The 20,613-nt window shown below is 35.9% G+C and overlaps 1 protein-coding gene across 3 annotated transcripts in view; it reads left to right on the forward strand.

The window, feature by feature from the left end:
- SIRT1 (sirtuin 1) overlaps window positions 1-20,613 on the forward strand; it is a 35,509-nt gene that overhangs the window by 3,084 nt on the left and 11,812 nt on the right. Inside the window, exons 1-7 of one of the 3 annotated variants that reach the window (XM_064269633.1) lie at window positions 1,107-2,790; window positions 3,388-3,540; window positions 14,589-14,713; window positions 15,259-15,406; window positions 16,142-16,221; window positions 17,177-17,363; window positions 19,035-19,598. In XM_064269633.1, the coding sequence (XP_064125703.1) occupies window positions 14,681-14,713; window positions 15,259-15,406; window positions 16,142-16,221; window positions 17,177-17,363; window positions 19,035-19,598 (1,012 nt within the window). In that variant the 5' untranslated portion in view covers window positions 1,107-2,790; window positions 3,388-3,540; window positions 14,589-14,680. The other 2 variants (XM_064269631.1, XM_064269632.1) reach the window with 2 other exon arrangements.

Below are 20,613 nucleotides of genomic sequence, written 5' to 3' on the forward strand. Positions count from 1 at the left end.
ATCGGTTTGAAGGTTATTGGTGGAAGAATTTTTAAAAAGATGGTAATTATGTGTAGATTTTTTTTGTTTTTCCATTATGTCCTTAATGATAAATAGTATGGGCTTTCAGGGCTGGTCTTGGCGGCAACTAACAACAAGATCTTTTCTGTATTGCTTTGTGGTACCCTTTTGTAAATACTTTTGTTTTTAATAATGGTGTATGTTTGAGATTTTAACCATAAAAATTTCATTTTGGTAGTAGTTTGATTCTTAAAATACACACAGGCAGTCCCTGAGTTACGAACGTCTGATTTGTGTACAACCTGTAGTTACGAACCAACCCCCATAAAGCCTGTTATATTAAAAAGTATGAGATACATGCAGCAGTTTGTAATAACAAACGGGTGCTACTTTGCGACCTGCATCAAAACATTACCATGTTATTACGTTAAAGATGTTTTAGTGTGTCTCGAAGTGTTTCTTTAATGTTATGTACGCATAGAAAGGTATAGTACATACTAAGACAAACATTTGACCAACTGACTTGTACACATTCGACTTGAAGACACACTTAGGAACAGAAGTTGTTGGTAATCTGGGGACCGCCTGTACTCAGTGTTTTATGGCTAAAGGGGCCAGCATAACTCTCGGGTAGTTCTCTTTCTAACCACTTGTGAAGTAGAATTCCTTGCATCTTACGTTATTGGAATTAGCATAGCTCTGAAGATGTGAGAATGAAGTATCTTTATATTGGATTTTCTTAATTTGCAGAAAGGCTTATAGATTGCTAACTTGATACTTCAGAAAATGAGATTTTGAATTACTTGGAAGTGGATTTGATCTAAGTCTTTTTACTCTTATTATAGGTCCATATACTTTTGTTCAGCAACACCTCATGATTGGAACAGACCCTCGAACTATTCTTAAAGATTTACTACCGGAAACAATTCCTCCACCTGAATTGGATGATATGACACTGTGGCAGATTGTTATTAATATCCTTTCAGAACCACCAAAAAGGAAAAAAAGAAAAGATATTAATACAATTGAAGATGCTGTGAAATTACTGCAAGAGTGCAAAAAAATAATAGTTTTAACTGGAGCAGGGGTATGTAAGATGTACTAAACACTTATGGGGGGGGTGCAACTTTTCCTATTAAGAAACGTTGTTCTGATTTAGAAGAATTTATGCTTACATGATTATGGGTGTATGTATTTGGAAACTGATAAGAAGAGAGTGCAGTTTATAGTTGCTAAGTCAAGTTTTGTTTAAAAAAACCTCTCCAGCAGTTTTAAGTATTTACTTGTTTTTTTTTTTTATAGCCAGCACAGTAGGTAAGTAAAATTAAGGCAAGACTTTTACCTGCATTATACTACAGCTGCTAAAAGAGATGCAGGGGGTTATAATAATTTATTTGTATTAAGGGGTGTGAGGCTCCTGTGAAGAAAGTGGGTATTTGCTGGATGCTCACAGAGAAACCAGAAACTTGACTGGTATTCACAAGTATGGAACTGAGTTTTATTCATACAGAGCATGTTACATGTTGTGGTAGTGACCAGAGCAACTGCCAGAGTAAAATTCAGTCCTGTTGTCTGCCATTTTAAATTGCGGATTGAGTTATTTAATTTAATTTAATTTTTCTTAGATCATCATCAAAAATAGTGATGCTTTGCTTCCAGGTGTGATTTAGACAAATTTGTTTTACTCTGAGGTTAAAGTGAAGTCAACTCCAGGAAAACTGTGAAATGAAAAAACTTCTGAAATCCCTATTGGAAATGTTAGAGTTTCTTTATAGAATAAAATAGTGTCTAAATTTAGTCTTCAAAAAAAAAAAAATTAAGAGTTGAAATATTGTACAACACAATTTTTAAAGAAAATGCAAAAATTTAGTATTTTTTCTAAATTTTATTTTGTTGAGAATACACATAGCAAAACACACACAATTCAGGCATTTCTACATGTGCAGTTTAGTGTCATTAGTTACATTCTTTGAATTGTACAACCATTTTCACCCTCTTTTTCTGAATTGTTCCTCACTCGTTAACACAAATTCACTGCCCTTTAAGGTTCCTATCTAATCTTTTCAGTTACTGTTGTTAGTTTTATCCCATATAGATAGTTCTGAAAACAGCATAATTCTGGAGTCGGGCTAGTTTTGTAGTTAAGCTAAACTATCGCGTGGTTTTAAGATGACTTCTGGAGATATTTTTGGTTTAAGGCTTAAAGATTATCTCAGCAATAGTTTCAGGGTTTCATCCATCCATGCATGGCTTCAGAAAGTTTAGAGTCCATGAGAGAATTTGATACTCTGTTCTGTATTTTCCCCTTTTGATCATGCTTCTTCATTGGAATCTTTAGTTAAAATGTTCAGTAATGGTAGCTGGGCACCATCCTGTTCTCCTGGTCTCATGGCGAAGGAGGTAGTTGTTCATGGAGGCAGTTAGCCACACATTCCACATTCTCCTATTCCTGACTCTCCACCTTCCTCTGTTGGTCCAGGTGAATAAAGACCAATTGTTGTGCCTTGGATAGCTGCTGGCGAGTTTTTATGAGCATAGGCACTACGCAACAAACTAGGAAGTAGAACAGAAATTCTAGACATGTTATCAGGCCAATTAACTGGAATATGCAATGAAATCATGACTCTAAACCTTCAAACCAAGGAACCAGATCCCGTGAGGTATTTGGTTGTACATAAGCAACCTCAGCAACTACTCTTTTTTTTTTTTGTCATTGTAGATATATGTCACACAACTTTTGCCAGTTCAACTTCTTATAGGCGTACAGCTTGTTGACAGACAGCAGTTACGGTAATCGGCTGTACAACTCTACCCTTAATCAATGCTATTTTTCTATCACTATTAACCCTCCTTTTCCTCTTCTTGCCCCTGGTAACCACCAGTAAACTTTGTTTTTTATACATTTGCCTTTTGTCTTTCTATGTAAGTGAAGTTATACAATATTTGACTTTCTGTGATTGGCTTATATCAAAATTTAGTATTCTTGAGACAGAACCCTGATGAGGGAGGTATGAGACGTTTCTTTAGAAAAATTTGACAGTGTAGTAGAAATTCTTGCCTGCTTTATAGTTAAGTAATTGAAATTATTTACTCCCTTCCTTTAATCAGATCCCAGTTGCTCTGATTTGTTGGTTAAACTCTTAAAGATGTACAATTAGCATGACTAATCTCCATTGAAAACAGGACTGTATGGTGGAGTTAATTATACTGGTTTATTTGGGTTTTTTATTTTTTTTTTGAAATTGGAGTAGGGTGGTATTTCTTTTTCCCAAAAGAAGCTTCAAATTAAAATTTTCTTTTCAGCTCCTCCTTGAATATATGGTAAGAGAGCTAGTAATTACAAAGCTAGGAGATTTAATAATACAAATTATGCCGTGGCTATTTCAGGTGTCTGTTTCCTGTGGAATACCTGACTTCAGGTCAAGAGATGGTATTTATGCACGCCTTGCAGTGGACTTCCCAGACCTTCCAGACCCTCAAGCAATGTTTGATATTGAATATTTCAGAAAGGATCCAAGACCATTCTTCAAGTTTGCGAAGGTACTGAGAACTTTGCTAGTTGTATTTTGACCTCTTCATGCAAAATATTTTCGTATATAGGTTACTTAATTTTACCATTTGTGGTCTAGTAAAATGGATGCTAGTACTGTTGTGAAGTAAGATCAGTTAATTAAAAACAGTCAGTGTTCGCTTTTTCCCAGAAGGAAGTATCATCTACTTTTCTTCATTTTAAGTTTGAGTTTATTTTCAAATAAGAGATTATTGCATATTTTTCAAATTCACACTTCAGTTTTGGTCTTCATTTGATATTACTTGGGCTTTTTTAAATTTTTTTAAGAGATTAGTAAAGCATATAAAAATAACGTATTATTTTGACTTTAATAGTTTTTATAGGTGTTAAAAAGAGATTATAATATCTGTTTTGATGTGTTTGGTGGTAGCCAGGTTTTAACACATGAGAGTGTCCCAGAAAAATCACTTTGTGATTAGGGATGGAGAAGATTTTTAGGGTACATGTTAATTAGCAGATTGCAGAGGAGCCTGGAGTCTCTAGAGCTCCATTGTTCAGCTCAGGAGCCACCAGTCACATATGGTTGTTGAGTACTTGAAATGAGATGTGTTGTAAGCGAAAAACGTAACAGATTTTTGAAGAACTAGTATGGAAAAAAGAATGTAAAATATTCCATTGATAAATTTTATGTTGATTATACGTGGAAATGATAATACTTTTGAAATTGAAAAATTTCACCAGTTTTCAGTTTTTTAATGTGATTAGTAGAAAATTTAAAATTATATACATGGCTAGCAGTGTATTTCTGTTAGACAGCGCTGCTCTAGAATGTAAAGTTTAGTATTACATGGTACCATTCCCAACGGATTTGAGTTATTTGAAAAAAATTTTTGTTTTTTACTCTAAAGCCATAGTGACCCTATAAGACAGTAGAACTACTCTATAGGAGCGGCTGGTGGATTCAAACTGCCATCCTTTTGGTTAGCAGCCAAGCTCTTAAACACTGTACCACCAGGGCTCCAATACACAGTTAGACCAAAAACAAACGTGTGTACGTTTTGTCTTATGGAAAGAAATTTTACCATTGTTACTGCTAGACTTCAGTATATGTAAAAAAAAAAAAAAAAAAAAGTATTTTTTGTATTAGTGACTTTTTTAGTTAATCTGGAAATTAGCTTGAATTTAAAGTATGACTTGAGCTACTTTCATACCACGTGGTCTTTCTATGTAGCTATAGGAAAAGCTCTGCTAATTCAGAATTCAGGTTAGTTTATATTAATGACTGTCTTTAAAGAAATTTATTTCATTTAAGTAAAGTATATAAATGACTGTTAGAGTAAAATGGAAAAAATAAAAAACCTTTGAATATGTTTTAGTTAATAAAACAAAACTAAATTTGAGAAGATTTACGGCTTTTAAGAGTATTTTACATTTTTCTAAAAATTAACTTGAAATTTAAGTTTCGAACTTCTTCGTGTATCTATAATAGTGATGGTCATCTATATCTAGCCTTTAGTTTCAAGTTTGTTCTCTCTAAGGACTTGAAGAGTGTTTCTGAGATAATCAGACTATGGAATTGAAGTAGACGCCTGGTTCATACCTGGATTGAATAAATAATGTAAATAATTATTGGTGTGTCTTTTTCTCCTGAAATACAAGATTATGTATTAGTGATGATCACTTGTTCTAACATACTGGTGCTGGCGGTACTACCACATGGTTGTGAAGACCAATGAAATACCATATATTTATATAGGTTTCCTAAATTGGATGTAGCACGTTGGTATTATGATAGCTTTTTTAGCAAAAATAAACACTTTTAAAAGCCAGCATGTAATTGGAAATTAGTCTCGTTTTATATATGATGATATAAAAGCTTGACTCATCAGTGCATTTATGTAATGCTCCTAAGATTTTTGCTCTAAATTCTGTCTTCTGAGGGGAAGCAAAACATGTTGCCAAAACTCACCTATATCAGCTTTATTTGTTTGGATGATTTACTGAAGAGCAGATTCAAAATTGCTTACTAAAATTATAAACTACAGTTGAATATCTAAGGTTTAATGTTCTGTTTTCGGTGGTAGCAATTTTTTGTGTACTTTTTTAAACTGGCAACCTGACACTTGAAAAAATAGATGGTAACAGTGGAAATAAGGTAAGGATTGTGAATTTAGCTGTCTAACGTACAAACTTAGTATCCGTTTTTCGCTTAAATTAGTTTTGACACGCAGGAATCTGTAGAAGCAATTCATGATTACTCTGATAAAGACAGTAAGAACTTTTTAAATACACTTAATAGAAATTCAGACAGTGCATAAGTGAAAATACATTGTAAGATGGCACAGTGCTAGTGTCTTACAGTGTTCTTAATCACTGTGTACGGATTTTATGCCACCTGGGAGAAGAGGGAAGGGGTTGCATTTTTCAATTCTATAAAACTGTAAAAATTTTATGCATATTTTTATTGTTAGTAAACTGAAAAAAATTTAAATCCAAGCATTTATAGCCTTTTCTGGTTCTATTTATATAAACTTAATTTTGCTTGATTGCTTTTCTGAGTTTTCACTTACGGTTTAAGAGCTGAGTAAACTTAATTAACCTCTATAATTGTTATTCATGTATAATTTTTGTTAATACTTGAATTCTCACGGTAGGAACTGACTAAAACCTAGCCACTTAAGTAGTTCTCAAAACTGTTAATGATAGAAGAGGCAATTTGGGTCTAAAAATTAGTAACTAGGACAGGCTTATGGAGAAATAAATAAGGACAAAGAATGCAGGTTAGTAACCCCAAAATGGAGGTTGGGGAGCATGTAAATACTGTCGCCATGTTTTTACTAGATTCTAAAATACTCAGTGAATTGTGAATAAAATGCTCTTCAAATAACCTAAAATTTTTTTTTTTTACCAGTTACTGTAGTAGGCAGAAAGTTTATTAAGATGGTTTATGATTTTTGCCAGTTGGAAAAGCAGAAAATATTGGGTAAATTTAGACATTTGGAAAAAAGGGAGAAATTCTATACCATGTCTAAAGCCCTTAATTGTATATAGTTTTTTTTTTAATTGTATATAATTTTTGAGAAATTTAGATTTCATTTAGACTGGAAATTCCAAGTAATTGAGAGGTGTGTTAAAGAGATTATACTGCTTCATTAGAGCAGTTTTTCAAGCTCTGCACTATTTACATTTTGGGCTAGATAATAATTTCTTGTGGGGGCTGGCCTGTGCATTGTAGGACGTTTAATAACAGCATTCTTGGCTTCTACTCACTAGATGCCGGTAAGCATCCCACCCCAGTTCTGACAAAAATGTTTTCAGACATTGCCACATGTCTGCTGCAGTATTGCCCCTTGGTTGAACACCACTCATTGCAGTGTACCAAGCTGTGGTACCGCTTCGAATTCTTTTACACAAGAGCAGTTAAGGCCAATTTTAAAGCTGTGTAGCCGTGTTTTAAATCATTATTCTATGCAGTGAGGGCTGAACTAGATAATGAGTTGTGGTCATAGTTCTCAGGAACCTAAAATAATTCATGGATGCTGATAAAAATAAGTGGTTGTATTTAGAATCAGTGAAGGTAAACTGAGTTAGAATGTATAAAATAAAAAAAATAAGGACAGTTCAAAGAGTTAATTGAATTCAGCAGTTGCTCTTTGCCTAAAGTTAAAACACAGGAAAAGTAGAGAAATATGAACTTATTTTTATGAATTTAATTTCAAAAATTTTTTATTCAATAAATCATTACTTTATTGATAGTATGCAAATATAGCAGATTATTTAAACAGTTTTAAAACAAGTTCATTATCTAAAAATCAGAAAATGTAAACAAAAAATAAATAGTCGTAGTCCCATTCACCTGAAGAAAAGCCCTGATGACACAGTGGTTAAGAGCTCGGCTGCTGACCAAAAAGTCGGCAGTTTGACTCCACTAGCCGCTCCTTGGAAACCCCATAGGCCAGTTCTCTCCTGTCCTTCAGGGTCGCTAGGAGTTGAAATCGACTCAACGACACAGGTTTTTTTTTTTTTTTTTGAGGGGGGTATAGGTATTACATATGTAGAAATTTATTATAGCTGCAGGTATATTCTTATCACAAAATGGACTATTTTGCCTGCTGCTTTGTATTTTTAGCATTTTCTGTTTCATATCATAAACTTTTTTAGTCAGATGCTTGAAACTTTTTAGTGATGTTAGCAGAGTATTGTAACTGTAATCCCCCAAAGATACTTATTACTATTACAAATAGTGTGGTTATAATTGTCCTTTTAGTTGTATTTGCAGAGTTTTTAGGATAAATTCTGAAAGTGCACTTGGTAGATTGCTTGTCTTAGGTAAGCTTAACTAAAGTTTAGTTAAGCTGCCTTATTTTGCCACCTGAAAAGGTTGAACTAAAATACACTGTGTATGAGAAAGCTGATTAGCATGCCCCTGGCACCACTCCCCCCAAAAGAAAAACCTCACGATAGACTTTGAGCATTAAAATATTTTTTAAAATTATGTATATATGTGTGTGTATATGGTTTAAGAAGAAATTAAAACAGTGCAAAACATAAAGTTATTCTGCCTCTCTTTTAATAATCCCTACTTCTAAGTTCTTCTCCAAAAGTTACTGTGGTAAACTGTTTTCTTTGGTATCTTTGCAGGGGAAAATTTTTTGGGTATACTAGTTTGTATGTTTTTAAAGATGGCGTAGTGTTCTGTTTTATAGCTGTACTACCGGATATTTAACTAGTCCCCTAATGAAGGCTATCTAGGCTGTCTTTAATGTAATTTTAAAACCTACCAATTTGATAGGTAACAAGTTAACATCTTTTCATGGTTCTATTATTCTGCTTTTGTTTACTAGTATACAGGAGTTCTTTTCAACTATTGGGTATTCATGTATCTTCTTTGAATTGCATGTTTGTTCTTAGCCATTTTTCCCCCTTGGGATACTTTTCATACGTATTTTTGAGAACATTATGTATTCTTGGAGAGTTTTTCGTTAGAGGCAGATTGGAATTACAGCCTCTAGTAATCCCCTGAAAAAAAGTTAGCTGGTAAAAACTGAGTAGCAGCAGGACATTGCCTGATATGTTGCCGGAAGATGATCCCCTCAGTTTGGAAGGCACTTAATATGTGACTGGGGAAGAGCTGCCTCCTGAAAGTAGAGTCGACCTTAATGATGTGGATGGAGTCAAACTTTCAGGACCTTCATTCGTTGATATGGCACGACTCAGAATGAGAAGAAACAGCTACAAACCCATTAATAATCGAAACATGTAATGTACGATGTATAAATTTAGGAAAGTTGGAAATCTTCAGAAATGAAATAGAGTATATAAACATCGATATTCTAGGCATTAGTGAGCTGAAATGGACTGGTATTGGCCACTTTGAATCAGACAATCATATGCTCTACTATGCAAGGAATGACAGCTTGAAGAGGAATGGAGTTGGATTTCAAGATCTGTCCTGAAGTACAAGAGTGTCAGTGATAGTATAACATCTATATGCCTACAAGGAAGACCAGTTAATGCAACTATTATTCAGATTTACACACCAACCACTAAAGCCAAAGATGAAGAAATTGAAGATCTTTATCAACTTTTGCAGTCTGAAATTGATTGAATATGCAGTCAGGATGCATTGATAATTACTGGTGATTTGAGTGGGAAAGTTGGAAACAAAGAAGGATTAGTAGTTGGAAAATATGGTGATAGAAATGATGCCAGAGATTGCATGATAGAATTTTGCAGACCAACGACTTCTTCATTGCAGACGCCTTTGAATGGCAACTATACACGTGGACCTCACCAGATGGAATATACAGGAATCAAATCAACTACATCTGTGGAAAGAGACGATGGAAAAGCTCAGTATCATGAGTCAGAACAAGGTAAGGGGCTGACTGTGGAACAGGCCATCAGGTGCTCATTTGCAGGTTCAAGTTGAAGCGAAGAAAATAAGAACAAGTCCACGTGAGCCAAAGTACAACCTTGAGTGTATCCCACCTAAGTTTAGAGACCATCTTAAGAATAGATTTGAGGCATTGAACATTTAATGACTGAAGATGAGACAAGTTGGAGAGTGACCTCAAGAACATCGTACACGAAGAAAGCAAGAGGTCATTAAAAAGACAGGAAAGAGAGAAAAGACCAAAATGGATGTCAGAAGAGACTCTGAAATTGACTCTAGAATGTCGAATAGCTAAAGCAAACAAAAAAAATGATGAAAGAGCTGAGCAGAAGATTTCAAAGGATGACTAGAGAAGACAAAGTATAACGAGTTGTGTGAAGACCTGGAGTAAGAAAACCAAAAGGGAAGAACATATTTGGCGTCTATCAAGCTGAAAGAACTAAAGAAAAAAATACAAGCCCCGAGTTGAAATAGTGAAGGATTTTATGGATAAAGTACCATACGACATGGAAGCATCAAAAGAAGGCTGAAGGAATATACAGTCACTGTACCAGAAAGAATTGATCAACATTCAGTCATTTCAGGAGGCAGCATATATATGATCAAGAACTGATTGCACTGAAGGAAGAAGTCTGAGCTGCACTGACGGCATTGGCAAAAAACAAGGCTTTAGGAATGGATGGAATACCAATTGAGATGTGTCAACAAATGACTGCAGCTCTGGAAGTGCTTACTCGTCTATGCCTAGAAATTGGAGGACAGCTACGTAGCCTACCGACTGGAAGAGATCCGTATTTATGCCTATTCCAAAGAAAGGTGATACAACCGGATGTGGAAATTATTGAACATTTTCATTAATACCACATGCAAGTAAAATTTTGCTGAAGATCATCCAAAAGCAGCTGCAGCAGTACCTCAACAGGGAGCTGTGAGAAATTCAGGCCGGATTCAGAAGAGGACGTGGAACAAGGGATATCGTTGTTGATGTCAGATGAATCCTGGCTGAAAGCAGAACACCAGAAAGATGACTGTGCAAAGGCACTTGACTGTGTGGGTCGTAACAAATTATGGATAACGTTGCAAAGAATGGGAATTCCAGAACACCTAATTGTGCTCATGAGGAACCTGTACATAGATCAAGAGGTAGTCATTTGAACAGAAAAGGGGGATACGGCATGGTTCAAAATTAAGAAAGGTCTGTATTGGGGTTGCATCCTTTCACCATACCTATTCAATCTGTATGCTGAGCATATAATCCAAGAAGCTGGACTATACGAAGAACCAGGGCATCAGGATTAGAGGAGGACTTCATTAACAACCTGTGTTATGCAGATGATACAACCTTGCTTGCTGAAAGTGAAAAGGACTTTACTTACTAATGAAGACCAAAGACCACAGCTTTCAGTATGGCTTACACCTCAACATAAAGAAAACAAAAATCCTCACAACTGGACCAATGAGCAAGATCATGATAAATGGAGAAACGATTGAAGTTGTCAAGGATTTCATTTTACTTGGATCCACAATCAACAGCCACAGAAGCAGCAGTCAAGGAATCAAAAGATGCATTGCGTTGGGCAAATCTGCTGCAAAGGATCTCTTTAAAGTGTTGAAAAGCAAAGATGTCGCCTTGAAGACTAAGGTGCACCTGACCCAAGCCATGGTATTTTCAACTGCATCATATGCATGTGAAAGCTGGACAATATGGAAGACCGAAGAAGAATTGACGCCTGTGAATTGTGGTGCCGGCAAAGATACTGAATATATCGTGGACTGCCAAAAGAATGAACAAATGTGTCTTGGAAGAAGTGCAACCAGAATGCTCCTTAGAAGCAAGGATGGTGAGACTGCATCTTGACATACTTTGGACGTGTTGTCAGGAGGGATCAGTCCCTGGAGAAGGACATCATGCTTGGCAGAGTACAGGGTCAACGGAAAAGAGGAAGACCCTCAGTGAGGTGGATTGACAACAGTGGTTGCAGCAATGAGCTCAAGCATAACAACAATTATAAGGATGGCACAGGACCAGGCAGTGTTTTGTTCTGTCGTGCATAGGGTCGCTGTGAGCGGGAACCGACTCAACGGCACCTAATGACAACAAAAACAGTTTTACAATATCTCATAAAAATGATGTTTAGCCTAAAAGAAAATAGAACATTTAAGATGAAGGGATCAAAAATTGAAAAAGCAGTATTGCATAATAATAAACTGTCACTTACTGGCTCTTGGGACTTTTGGGAAATTAATTTTGTGCTTCGTTTTTTTTTCAAATAATAAAAAAGCCAAACATTTTTCTATGAAGAGCCATATAGGAAATATGTGGCCTGCTTTGTGAGCCATGTAGAATCTGCTATACATTCTTTTTCTTTCCAATGCTTAAAAATGCAGAAACTCAGCTCTCAAATTGGTTGGCAGCTCTACGATAAAGATGAAATAAAGGGCTTGTGTTATGCTTGGTGCATACTGAAAGTTAATTAAGTGATAACCAAAAGTTTACTGTTGAAATTCTTTTGTGTTAGCTTAGTACCAAACCAAACACGTTACCATTGAGTTGATTCTGACTCACAGCAACGCTGTACTATAGGATGGAGTAGAACTGCTCCATAGGGTTTCCAAGGCTATAAATCTTCACTGGAACAGATTGCCACATTTTTCTCCTGTGGAGTAGCTGGTGGGTTTGAACTGCCAACCTTTTGGTTAGCAGCCAAGTGTTTAATCACAGCGCCACTAGGGCTCCCTTATCTTAGGACAGGAGTTAGCAAACCACGGCCTCAGTGTATATGCAGTCTGCTACCTGTTTTTGTACAGCCCGCGAGCTGGGAATGCAGTTTGAAATGATGGGGAGGGGAGGGAAGTGAAGAGAAGAATATTTTGGGAAATGTGGACATCATATGAAATTCTCATGTCAGTGTCCAGAAATAAAGTTTATTGAACACTGTGGCTGCTTTTGCAGTACTGTGGCAGAGTTGAGTGATTGCAACAGAGACCATATGACCTGCAAAATCTAAGATATTTACTACCTTGCCCTGTACTAAAAAAGTTGGCCAACCCCTGGATTCCTAAGGAAACTGGACTTTTTAAAAAATGTAGTTAGATTTCTGTGTCAGGTGACTCTTATTTATCAGTTTTAAGTTTGATTAGGTAGGAAAGGAGTAGTTTATTCAAGTGTGGTTTTGTGGAGTGAACGAAGCAAGCTAAGTGATTAGAAGGATATTCCTTACCAGGCATGATCTGTTTCACTTCTCTTTTTCGGCAGCGTGGGGAATTTAGGTTTCTAGTTTCTTACCAACTTTATTTACTGCCTCCCTGTGCTCTGTAGGAGGAGGGTGAATATTAGCAAACATTGACAGCTCTGAAACTTTGAAGAATCCTTTTAGTTTTGAGGGACTGCATTTCCACCCCTCTTTGGGGTCTCATATATTACTAGAAATTTTAGAAAGAAAGTAGAAATAGCATCTCTGGAGGAAAGCCATTACTTCTACATGAAAACTCACTGTGGCAGATAGTTCTGAGGTTTACTTTTGACCACATTGGTTGCCCATATCCATTTCCTGGATTGCTTGCATGTTTCTGGACACAGCTGAGTTTTGAAAGAGGGTGGCTTTTTAGAGTATTTCGAGCCACTGATACTTGCTCTTTTTTACTCTAGAAGGATCCCTATGGCAATAACAGAGTGTGATTGGCTCATGTGATTGGTTCCTTAAAAGGGCTTTAGGGTGTTCAGATCGGTATAGCCTATCTTACTTTGAACAGGGTTAGGATGCCGTATGCCACTTTTAGTATCATAATTCCAATATGGAAGAATTAATCCATGTTCTGTCTGAAAGTTATATCTGCAGCCTTTTGATTTCTAGCAAACGTTTCACATTAAGAACCTGTGTTAGAAGTGGTTTCTATTGAGACAGTCCTTCAGGGTAATTTTTTTCTTCATTATTTCAGACTTCATCCTTTATAGAGGAACACTGTTTAAATCTAATGATTCAGACATGGTCTGCTTCATATTTCAAAGAAAATAGACAAAGTTCAAACTCAAATCATTTAGGTTCTAACACATGAAATGTAAACTTAAAAAACAAAACAAAAAGATCTTTCATAAATTATCTCTGAGTGTAGGAATTGGCTCCTGATTTTTTTAAGGGTTAAAACTACCCCGAATTGTTATGGGTTGGATGTTGGAGGAAACTGGAGTATAGAGTTGAATCTGGTGTCCCACACATCTTTGTGCTTCTTACCCTCTCTTCATTGTAAATGTACTGGGACAGAGCATTCAGGGAATAAAGCAGTAGCTGGCAGAGCACAAACCCAGTATTCCAAAATATTAACTGATAACCTGCGCGCGGAGCACCTCTTGTAACTTCATTTAAAATAACAAATGTGGTCTTCAGTTTTCTATAAAACTGGCTTTAAGAAGTTGTTTACATTGCTTCTTCCTTTATGCATTGTTTCTTAAATTGCAAAGTTTTCCATGAAGTTTATCTGTGATAAAATTTGAATATAAGGCAGAACTGTTGGATTTCCATGTAATGCGTATTTTCGGCATATGGACGTGTCCGTGATAATCGTTACAGTGAGGTTTGCTTATTTTAAAACTTTACCTAAAAGTATCCTGGGTGGTAGAATAAGAAGTTTTTAAAAAACTTGAATTAAATAGGTAAAATGTAAAGTCATGTATTATCTCATTATTAAACTTTTTTTGGTATGATGTCAGAAGTGACCACCTGTTTATAGCTTGTTTGTAGCCTGCCTTCCTTGACTTTTCGATAATATGTATATACATGTGCATATAGTTTCCGTTTTTGTTTAATAACAAAAACCAAACTGTACACATTGGTGAGTAACGTGCATTTCCAGGTCAGTGCATGTAGATCCCCCTGGTACTTTAGAGTGGCTGCATATTCTGTTACGGATGTACCATATTTATACATCCAGTCTCCCACTTGATGGACATACGGTTGTATCTAGTTTTTTGCTGGCATTTTAATAGGATAGAGCATGTCATGGATGGTAAGGAAGTAAGTAGATAGCACTGCTACTTTAAATAAAAAAGTAGAGAAGAAACTTCCTTTGCCATAGTCACTAAATGAAATTTAATAGTCACTGCCAAAAGTTGGGAGGACCAAAATTGATACTTTTTCTCTGATCTTTTTGCCATGTGTATATCTGAATTCTTTGTTTTTAAAGAAGAAACAGCATTGAAGCATTATTTGGGGGGAAAAACACACACACAATATCCAGCAACTCAGCATTCATGAGCAACTCTATACTATACCAGTATGTGCCTGTGCAGTGGAAGGAAAACAATTTTGGTAAGGAATTAAAACTTTAGCTTTAAACTTCCAACAGGTTGCTATTTACAGTGAATGATGAATCAAAAAAAAAAAAAAAAAAAAATTCTTATGTTGACGGTGCCTTTTTTAGTTTAAAAAAAAAAAAAGTCTTTCACCATATCTTTTATATCTGTAATTTCAGTTTCCACTTTCTCCTTTAGGAAAAAAAAAACCTAAGTTTGCAGCCAGCAAAAGTTAGATGTATCTTAAGGTGTGTATTACTTCTGACTTATTAAAATACCTATTAACGTGTGTTAGGGATGTTTTTGAGTAGACTATCTTTTTCTTCAAGGGGCCAAGTCCACTAATTCCTGAGTTTTATACGTACTGTATTGCAGCAACAGTCCTTTTGTATGTATGTGGTGCATCTATCTAGATGCTTTAAAATGCTTATGTATTTTATTTTTAAGTCACACATTTATCATTGGTAATTTTACTGGATCAAATGGTTTATTTAACCTAAATTTACATTTGCTGTAGTTCTTTAATGTAAAATTTTTATTTTTACTTTTTGCATTACATAGGAAATATATCCTGGACAATTCCAGCCATCTCTCTGTCACAAATTTATAGCCTTGTCAGATAAGGAAGGAAAACTACTTCGCAACTATACTCAGAACATAGATACACTGGAGCAGGTGGCAGGAATCCAAAGGATAATTCAGTGTCATGGTTAGTAAACTTCAGAATTGCTTCCTGTAATTTATTTAATTAGTTTTATAGGAAAAGTTACGATTATGAAATTGCCCACCATCCAGGACTAGAAGTTAAGCATTATTATTTAATCACCTTATCTGATTAACTGTAGATAACCTAAGGAAAGTAGAACCCATAAAAATAAAATCAAAAGTTTTAGCTTTGATACTTAAAACCCAGATATTAATGTACTTTTGAGTTTCAAAAGATATTTGTATGTCATTAAATTATTTTAAATAACCTTTTGTGACTATTGGCTATAGTGTGAAGAAACATGATATTTTTAGTTTATAAAACCAAAGGAACTGAATAGTTTAGGTATTAGAGGATTCAGAAATTTAGAAGAGTTTTAATCTAAGGTATGAACAGTTTAACCATTAGCCATTTTCTTATGTGTCTAGAAGTGTTTTCAGACCATAGCTGCTGAACGCTAAGGAGTTGGTTCATTTTTTTTTTTTAAAGAGCTTTTGGAGGGATCATTATATCAATGTCTCAGTAATTGAAGATTGGATTCGTTTGTTATTTAACTATTAGTGTTTTGTTTTGTTTTGTTTTTTTCAAATCATCCCTTTGATTCTCCTGTAGAGTCTGTTTAAATCATGGAGCTTCTCTATCTTTCCTGGTGTTAAGGTTTATATTGCAGTCTTTTTGGTATGTTTAAGAAATGGAAGTATTTCTTTAATAAAGCATATATATGTTGGTTTTTTTCAGGTTCCTTTGCAACAGCATCTTGCCTAATTTGTAAATACAAAGTTGACTGTGAAGCTGTACGAGGAGATATTTTTAATCAGGTAATTTATCACCCATATTCTAAGAATTGTGCATGTCTCTGAACTAGTCCTTTTTTTGGCCTCCAAATCCTCTTTTTGTGATTTTTGTGATTAAAAAAGATCCAGGCAGAAAGTATTAGCATTGGGAATTCTAGTGAAATACACAGACCTTTTCAGTACCTTAACTAGGACCCATTGCTCAATAATGTCTCTCAAAGTGAAAAAATTGGCTCCTTACTTTCTAAGTCTAAAAAAAAGAAGCCGTATCGTTTTTTTTTTGTCTTTTATTGGTTTTTGTCCTCACTTTTCCATTTTAGCGCCTGTTAGATTTGGAATTTCAAATTAGTTGTGGTATTCCTTTAAAACATTAAAAATTATTGTGAAAGGCATGTCATGTATGCTGACTGCCAAAAAATATAGGAAGATAAAATGAGAAAATAAAAATCAGTAAGAAGCCATATTTATTTGGCTGCATATATAGTTAATCACATTTAATTATGATAGAGGAAGCGATACCCACTGGCATCAAGTCGGTTCCAATGCAGCGACGCTATAGGACAGTGGAACTGCTCCACAGGGTTTCCAAGGAGCACCTGGTGGATTCGGAGTGCCATCCTTTTGTTTAGCAGCCATAGCCCACTGAAGCTCTTAAGCACTGTGCCACTGTAAACATTTTTACATACATGTAGAGTTTTTCCTCTTAATGATGGTCTTGAATATCAAATGTAGTTCTACGCAGCTATTAAATAGTGGCATAGTATTTCACTGTATGGTGTCTGAAGTTTATTAACTAATCTGTTATTGACAGTTGATATTTAGGTTGTATCCAATTTTCCCTGCTGTTTATCCCCAGCTTTTCTGACTCTCTTCTTTGGTAATTCTGAAAAACATTCTAAGGAAATGTGAAAATGATTATTTTGACCTTGGATTTCTTTTCTTTTTGCCCTGCAACCAAAATCCGGAACATACAATGCAGGTGGTTCCTCGATGTCCTAGGTGCCCAGCTGATGAACCACTTGCTATCATGAAACCAGAGATTGTCTTTTTTGGTGAGAATTTACCAGAACAGTTTCATAGAGCCATGAAGTATGACAAAGATGAAGTTGACCTCCTCATTGTTATTGGGTCTTCCCTGAAAGTAAGACCAGTAGCACTAATTCCAAGTAAGTTGGTGATGGTTTTGGAAAACATTTCTATATATATGCCATGAGTTGTGAAAGAATTCCTGTACAGTAGGCCCCAATAATCTTTCTCTGCTTCTGGTTTAAAGAGAGATGAAGAGCTAAATTTTTTGGTGACATTGACAATTTGGGGTAGGGGAATCTTGAAACAGAAGTAATAGCAAATTCTAATTCAAATTTATGTGAACAAACAGTTCAGTTTATATTTTTTAATGGAATGTATTTTTATTGTGGCAGGAGTTATGAAACAGTCCCTGATCTATAAATTTTCAATCTTAATATGAAAACAGTTCATTAATAGTCACACAGAGGCTGAAGTCACAAATAAATTAACACTTTTTAGCAGATTGAATTTCTGTGAAGGAGTTGTTGATTTTTCAAGCTTAATTTCGGATTCAATAAGTTTGAATGTATAGATTGCTAGAAATGTCCTTATGTAGGGTGGTGTTCAGAGGCTCAAAGTGATTGGTTCCTTGTAGGATCAACCACCATGCCATGTCATAATGCCGGCCTGTGAATCTAGTTTACCCAAATACAATTTAAGTGTCTGTTTTTCTTAGGAATATTTCTTCAACATCTGCTTTCGTACTTCCTCTTTTTCCTTCCTCTAGTGTCAAAGTCAGGGAGCAGAATATGGAAGGAGGGGCTGTGTAGGTAGCATCAGATGTGCCTTCCTAAGTGAGGGAAGGAGGAAAGGAGAGAATAGCAGTGGTTAATGATACAGCTGCTAACCAGAAGGTCAGCAGTTCAAATCCACCAGCTGCTCCTTTGAAACCCTGTGGGGCAGTTCTGCTCTGTCCTCCAAGGTTGCTATGGACTGGAATCCATTCGATAGCATTGAGTTTGGTTTGGTTTTTAACCAATACTAGATCTCTGCACCAGCAATCACATAGGCTGCCAGAGCATAAACACATGGAAGGATGGGGAATCAGACTCTGTAATTCTGTATTTCTACCCTAGGTCTTTTTCCTACCCAACATCTGGTGGGTTTAGCAGTTAACTCAGTCTTCCTTAAATAGCTGTGAAATTTCATTAAGGTAGAATATAGGTCAGTTTCTAATTAAACAGCATCAAAATTTAATGTACAGGCTCCCTTATTTTTGAGGTTTTTTTTTTTTTTTTTAAGTCTGTAAAGGCAGAGAAATTTCTAAGAGCTTTCTGTGGGGGTAATGTAATGGTCTGTTGGTGATAGGCAAAGGTTATTTGTTATTAAATGTAAAACAGGTATGTAATGGCCTGAAATAGATGTGTATAATTTCCATCCTCTTTATGTCAGGGGCTACTTCAGTAGAATGGTCATAATACTCATGTAATCGTTACTACAACCTTGTGGAAAATACCACTATTATCCCCATTATACAAATGAAATTGAGGTAAGGAGTGGAAAAGTGAACATATTGCTCATAGGTAACCAGGGGATGGCGCAGAGCCTGAAATTTTGTAAAAGATGCTTTAACTGTTCATCTGCATACCGTTTGGCTTGATGAAATGTAATGGGTTGGTTGAATATTAACGGAGAGTTTCTTTTTTGATATTTTGTGCTCTCGGCTGTCATATATGTGTCAATGTTAAGTTTTTACATGGCTCATTTGTTGCTTGATTAGATTACTTCCTTCCCCTTTTACTAACAGTTACTTTTCACTCTGTTTTTAGGTTCCATACCCCATGAAGTGCCTCAGATATTAATTAATAGGGAACCTTTGCCTCATCTGCATTTTGATGTAGAGCTTCTTGGAGACTGTGATGTCATAATTAATGAATTGTGTCATAGGCTAGGTGGTGAATATGCCAAACTTTGCTGCAACCCTGTAAAGCTTTCAGAAATTACTGAAAAACCTCCACGAACACAAAAAGAGTTGGCTCATTTGTCAGAGTTGCCACCCACACCTCTTAATATTTCAGAAGACTCAAGTTCACCAGAAAGAACTTCACCACCAGATTCTTCAGTGGTTGTTACACTTTTAGACCAAGCAACTAAGAGTAATATTGATGATTCAGATGTGTCCGAATCAAAAGGATGTGTGGAAGAAAAATCACAGGAAGTACAGATTTCTACTAGGAACACTGAAAGTATTACTGAACAACTGGAGAGTCCGGATTTGAAGAACGTTGGCTCCAGTACTGGGGAGAAAAATGAAAGAACTTCAGTTGCTGAAACAGTGAGAAAGTGCTGGCCCATTAGACTTGCAAAGGAACAGATTAGTAAGCGGCTTGATGGTAAGAAAAGGTGTTGGACCATCTTGAAGGTATCATTATGGTAACAAAATATTTGCAAAAAATTAGCAATTTTGGTTGATCAGTTCATCGGATAACTTTTGGCAGCTGAATGGGGACAGTTGATTTTGTTTAGAAAAACTAAAGATCATAATGTAAGCCAGAGAAAGAGAAACCCGTGGGTGTCTTGCATAATATGAGAAGAAATAGTCTGCAGTCTGCTCTGTGAGTTGTGTTTCTCTAGGGGAAGGGAAGATGAGCATCAGATTGAGAAGATTGTGTCCCCAGCCATTACCTGAGGACAGCTTAGGAGAACTAATGACTGAGGTTTGGGGGCTTATTGTGTGTCATCTGCTTTATGGACTTACCTGATTTTAATCTTAGGAGGTAGGAATTACTACTTCTCTGCTACAGATGGGGAAACTGAGGCCATGGAGGGTAACAACTGGGAAGTGGCCAGACTGGATCCCAGGTCTTTCCTCAGGGCCTACCTTCATAACTACTGTGCCGTGTTGTCTCAGATCTAGAAAACATTTGTTTTTTCTCCACTGAATATCAGGAGTAATACCTACCCTGTTTTGACACAGAAACCCTGGTGGTGTAGTGGTTAAAGTGCTATGGCTGCTAACCAAGAGGTCAGCAGTTCAAATCCGCCAGGCGCTCCTTGGAAACTGTATCGGGCAGTTCTACTCTGTCCTATAGGATTGCTGTGAGTTGGAATCGACTCGACGGCAGTGGGTTTTTTTGGTTTGTTTTGACACATGGAAAAGTCTTTACCAATTACTATTAGTTAATATAGGTAAAATCACTTTCTACTTTTTGAAAAAGGATAGTTTAAATCCAAGTAGTATGAGTTGTGGAAAACCCTAATTTAATCAGTGCAGCTTAAAAAAAACATGTAGATGTAACAGTCTTGTACAGTTTAGAATATTAAGTTGCATTTACTATACATGGTGGAATTCTAGCTCAGTTGCATAAGACTTTGGGTCCCTTTTTCATGCTAGGCACTGTACTAAGT

Source organism: Loxodonta africana, chromosome 16 (genome assembly GCF_030014295.1).
Source record: "Loxodonta africana isolate mLoxAfr1 chromosome 16, mLoxAfr1.hap2, whole genome shotgun sequence".
Classification (NCBI taxonomy): Eukaryota; Metazoa; Chordata; class Mammalia; order Proboscidea; family Elephantidae; genus Loxodonta; species Loxodonta africana.